General features: G+C 42.7%; 1 protein-coding gene across 1 annotated transcript; it reads left to right on the top strand.

The window, feature by feature from the left end:
- Positions 1 to 428: 428 nt before the first annotated feature.
- On the top strand, positions 429 to 5298 carry LOC124699611 (auxin-responsive protein IAA27-like). The gene is made up of 6 exons (XM_047231889.1): positions 429 to 892; positions 2870 to 3222; positions 4406 to 4523; positions 4833 to 4897; positions 4975 to 5000; positions 5254 to 5298. The coding sequence occupies exons 1-6, from the start codon at positions 429 to 431 to the stop codon at positions 5296 to 5298; spliced, it is 1071 nt and encodes a 356-aa protein (XP_047087845.1).
- Positions 5299 to 5747: the final 449 nt, after the last annotated feature.

Below are 5747 nucleotides of genomic sequence, written 5' to 3'. Positions count from 1 at the left end.
GCATGTGATGGCTATACATATAGGTACACAAAACAACATGATGAAACTACTACACTAGCATGGGTACACAGATATGGCATTGATCATCTCTTGCACATGAGCATGATACTCCCATCTTTCTACAAAATCTTGTGTGGAATCATTGCCCCTCCTCCCTAGCTTTTCTCTGTAGCTTGTACATCTCTATATCTATGTACATATATGTACACCCATATCGCTAGCTCTATGCATCAACCACTAGTGCACCATCTCTTACATTCTTCCGACATATTAATTCTCTTCTCCACCAGCTTCAGCATCTTCCTGCTAGCTCACCAACTCAGCTCACTCGTCTCCTCATCCCTTCTACTTCAACCCTCAATATCATCAACATCAGCCTGTGCCATTTCCTTCTGCCATCAAGACTTCTTGGTTAATCCATCGCTAAGATGAATCTAATATCGTTTGAGACGCCTCCTCCCCTTGGTAGGCAAGAGAGCACCGCTGCTACTGCAGCCACCTTCAAGCTGGCAAAGGAAGCGAGCACTAGCGGCACATGCTTCCACGGCAGCCATCTAGACCTTAGCCTCGGCATCTCCTTGTCTCCGGGCGGTGGATGTGGTTGCGGTGGCGCCTCCATGGCGAGCTACAATGGTCGTCGAGGTGTTGGCGATGTTGGTCGCGTGCAAAGCAGTGGCATGATGGCTAGTACCGCCATTGCGAACACGCTTAGCGCAGGGCATGGTGGTAATCTTCATGGCATTGTGAGTAGCACCAGCAGCAGCTGGACGGCGGCATTCATGCCGAGCCCGACCGGCTTCATGCACCCCTGGAGCCTAGCCGCCCGGCAGCAGAAGGCAGCCGCCGAGCAGGACCGGAGCCTTATGCCAGCGGCCACAACTTATGTGACAAGGTGAGCTAGTTAAAATGTTACTCCGTATGTACAGAGCAGTCACTACTATTCCTGCAAGTTTCATTATCACCGCAAAATTCCCCTTTGCAGAAAATTTATCACTGCAAAGGCCTGAGCTAGCTAGCTAAAAGAATCGAGTCTATATATGGTTTTATTGCTGTTTAATGGTGTGCATATGTTTCTACGTTTTATTTGCGAAAACGCTTGCTACGTACCTGTGCTGGTAACCATGATTTAAATAAATATATATGAGGAAAAAGTGGCGAATCAAAATGCTCTACGTACGTACAAATGATTGCAATCATGAACATTTTTGAACCCCCTACTATACTCCACTAGCTCATCCATTAGTACTTTGCAGGTCTTCGTGTGCTTATAGTTGCATTTAGAAATGATTGCGAAATGTGAATAGATTCTTCTACACGTACGCACGTACGTGAAATGGAATCCTCAACCTTTTAAAAAATCACAAAATCCAACCGATATATGAGAAGATATGAATATTAGACCATAAACTTTTTCATTTCATCAGATCCGAATTTTCTTTTCTACATTAGCCAATTTTGGTTTCTAGCCGTCTACAATGTGCTTAACTTAAATTATTTACATTAACACGATGAAAGAAGAAAGATAACAAATCATGAAAATATTTTCTGTCTGAAAAAATCCAATGCTTCAAGTGCACACATACAAAATTTCTTGTGATAGAGATCTATATATATACTGAAGCAACCAAAGATATAAACTCCAATGCCCTTGTCTCTGTTGATCTCAAGATTGGGAACCAAGAAAGTAGTGGCGCCACCTCTTCAAGGATTCCAAAATAGCTAAAGCTTCTCCTTATCATAAGTTACTCTCGGAATTCAGTTTGCGCTCCAAATGAGCGCAAATATGGAAAATCACTCGCGCAGTCAAAATCAAATGAATCTTCAAAATTTTACAAGGTTTAGTGCATACATGATACAATGCTGAAACCTGAGTGTAATACATTAGTACTCCGGGCACTAGCTTGTAAACTTTTAAGTGCATGCATGTCAGTGGATTTTCAGAATACAATCTTTTGGGACCGTTAGTGAGGAGGTACGCAGAGAAGATCTCCTGCAAGGAATTAAGAGGGAATATTCAGCGCAGGACAGCCAGAGGAGCAGCAATGATATAGCATCGGGCTTTGCTGGGCTTGATTCAACGCCGGCCGTCTAGTGCTGTGCAGTGAAATAGTGAATGGCTGTGTTGCTTCCAATAATTGGACAGCTGTTCGTGCTAACTGTGGCCATGTGGCCAGATGATGCATGCACTCTTTTTTTCTTTTAAAAATGTTTTTTTTTTGGCTTGGAGAGATAGAGGCTGGACGGTGGGACAACACAGCGTCAGTGGCACCTAGCATGGCCCACTTGCAGTAACAAGATGCTAGTGCTCCATTACCCAGCTGCTCATAACCATGCCGTTCATTCATCTAGCTTCATCTCGTGCTGCATTGACCATTGAGATATGGGACATAAAGGTTCCCCGAGAAAAGTACTCCATATGGAGATAGATCAAAAACATTGGGGTGTTCAAAGAGAGAAAACTTTTGCTTTGGCTAGGCTCTGAGATAGTCTTTTGATAACAAAGGGGATCAGACGAACCATCTTTTCAAGCAAGAGTAATTAACTTGGTTTGTTTAGATGACAACTTTCGAGGTAAAGTCACTGAGGATTACCGTGCCTTTGTGGCTAACACATCTCTATGGTTATCAGGAAATTAATCTCTGGTAAATCCAGACCTCCTTTTTAGCTTTACAACGTTCACTTGTTAGAGATCTTTGCAAAAATATATTTTTTAAAGTATGCACTGTTCACTAAATGATTGACAAAGGGAGCAGCTAAATTGCAATGCATGCATTACAAACCACTCTCAACACAGAGTTGCACATGATCTGCTCAAGTATTCAGGGCCGCAGATGCACCCCTAACGCTTGTATGCAATTCTTGTGATCAGCGATGCTAGTGTCATCTCACTGCCATCGGCGGCCGTGGGCTGGCCGCCGGTGCACACCAACCGGCGCCACATCGTCACGGCCACGAACACACCTAAACCTGACGCCGACATGATGCAGCCTGACGGACCGAAGGACGCAAAGATGGCCGCCACCACCGCGGATGATGAAGATGTGAAGGGGGCGCCGAGGAGCTCTATGGTCACCGTCGAACCGCCGCGACAGTCGGCCAACATGTTCGCCAAGGTGCACATGGACGGCTGCCTCATCGCCCGGAAGATCAACCTGAGAGCCCACCGCAGCTACGACTCCCTCTCTCGGGCGCTCACCAAGATGACAAGAAACTTCTTCTGCCGTAAGTGCACTGCTCTCCTTTTTTTTTTTTTCTGGCACCCTACTGCTCTCCATTTATATATAAACTTGTTTAGCTAATCACAAAACAAACTCTAGATTTTCTAATTGATTTCACAGAAATGAGCTTTACACCGTTGGTTCCTTACCTAAAAAAAAACCTTTTCGAATGAAGGTAACATGCTGAGCATAAGCAAATGTGTGTGGCTGAGCTTTCTGGGTTTATGGCAATTCAGCTTAGCTGGGCCACCAGTGGAACACACAAGTTCTTTAGCTGTGATGTATCGTGGGCTAGCCCAACGACTCCCCCAGTCGCAACACACGAAGTTACAATTTAGCATGATTTCAGCGATGGCATTTAACTGGTTTCGAACTGAAAAAGCATTTCGTACTACTCCGTTCGAAAATACATGGCTTGTGAAACTGCGCAGCAAAATATTCTAACTCTGACCACTATTTTACATTTGTAAGGTGAAATGGTCATCATCACATTTTGTCACACCACATGGTTATTGCTGAACCATATAACCATCCCTGTGCAGGAAAATTTTCTCCGTCCCCATCCCCACTAGTGTCATGGGGCCAGTTCTTTTACCATCCCCGTCCTCATCGGGTAAACAAATAACCGTCGGTTAATCATCCCCGCTTTAGCTAGTAACTATGAGCCCAAAATAAAATAACAACATGGTAGGATGACGGGGCTGGCTGGATCAGGAATTTAGGAAGGAGAGGCGAGCATTTGGGAGTTGGGATTTGGGGGCTACAACTGTTGGGTACGGGAGGGGAAATGTGAGCATAATAGGATTAGGGTTTCTGGTATCTATACATACCTATCTTGTACCCTAGTGCCACATGTCATGTGCCTAACGGGGATTTCACGGTTATCGGGTATGGATAGTGGTAACACAGACCCATCCCCACCTTGCTTAATGGGGAGAGTTTGCCTCCAATAAGACCCCTACGGGAATAAAGTGCTAACCAAAACCATCCCTTAATAGGTGAATTAACCACCGGGGGATCGGGGAATAGGGCCCCATTGCCGAATTGACTTATGGGTGGTTGTCAAACACATGCACGTTGGATACCGTCTTCATGTCCATATGTTCTTTAACTGAGTGGGTATTTGTTATACATGCACTGGATTTCATGCTTGCTAACTATATTAAATACTTGGACTTGGATTGCAGCCGCAGATTATCCTTGCTCAGATTCAGGGAAACAAGAATGTGCAAATAGTGACGATTTCATATTTCTGTATGAAGATTTTGAAGGAGACCGAATGCTTCTTGGAGATGTCCCATGGGAGTAAGTTTTTTTTCATATATATATCCGTGTGCCGCATCAATTTATATCATAATAATATTTTGTCAAAAACAAAACAGCCATCATCAAGTTGTACATGTCTAATAGTGCAAAAATGCTCTCAAATAAAAAATTACTTTAGAGGTTTTACTGACTGTTTGTTGGGTATCATTCCCCGTTTGTGGTGAACTAGTACAGAAATCGGTGGTAAAATCTGAAGATACTCATTTTGCAAAGTTTCCTGAATATGCAACAACTATAAAAGTGGGATGAAAATGATCGAAAAGAATTGTGTATTTTTCTTTTATTCAGGTTGTTTCTTGCGTCGGCTAAAAAGTTATACATTGCCCGTCATCCAACATCAGGAGATACCAAAGGTAACTTTTAAAATAGTTTCCTCTGGTTGAAAAGTTCACTAAGAGCATGTCAATGAGAATTGCTACATCCGTTTCAGGTCATGACAAAGCAACTAAACTTGATGCAAGTGAGAAGCTATAAATAACTGAAGGTCCTTACAAGCAACTTGATCACATGCCTTTTTTTGGATAATGAAAGAGAGAACTCACCCGACCTATTCATCCGAAAATGGAAACATCATACTTGATCGACGACATATATGTGCACATTATATATGCACTTTTCTTGACCTGGAGCTGTATAGAACTTGTATCGCTCTTCTGGTGCTACTAAACTAGCTAGACCAGAAGAGTTCGCTATGGTTCATCTATGTTAGAATCTTTATGATGGTTATTATGTGCATATAGTTTTGGGACCTTAGGAAAGGATTAATTTTGAAATCAAGGTGACGAATAATGTTTCTGCTAGAGATTGTACATCAAGTCATCGACTCAATGCCACTTGTTTAACCACATTTTAGCTTATTGCCTTACCATTATCGTGTGAGATACTTACATTATGGACATTAGCTCAAATTCGAGCCTAAACAACATCTGTTATCTTCTCATCCATTTGTCGAGATGGTTATATTCTTTGTCCTCCATTTGAGTGTAATATATACATGTCCGAATGAAGATATTTCTAATGTGCGCCATTAATTTCAATTCATGTCGTAACAACAACGTCAATAATCTTGCATGTCTCCTTCTAATCCTAAAAATATCATATAACCCAAGTGAATCATGCGTTAACTCTCTTGATCTTCGGCATGTCCGCTATGAACAACATCTTTAGCTTCTAGCAATCCCCTTAATTTTGTCACACCACATG

This window comes from Lolium rigidum, chromosome 3, assembly GCF_022539505.1.
Source record: "Lolium rigidum isolate FL_2022 chromosome 3, APGP_CSIRO_Lrig_0.1, whole genome shotgun sequence".
Lineage (NCBI taxonomy): Eukaryota > Viridiplantae > Streptophyta > Magnoliopsida > Poales > Poaceae > Lolium > Lolium rigidum.
Note: the sequence above shows the minus strand (reverse complement) of the source record. Positions and strands in the feature narration are given on the sequence as shown.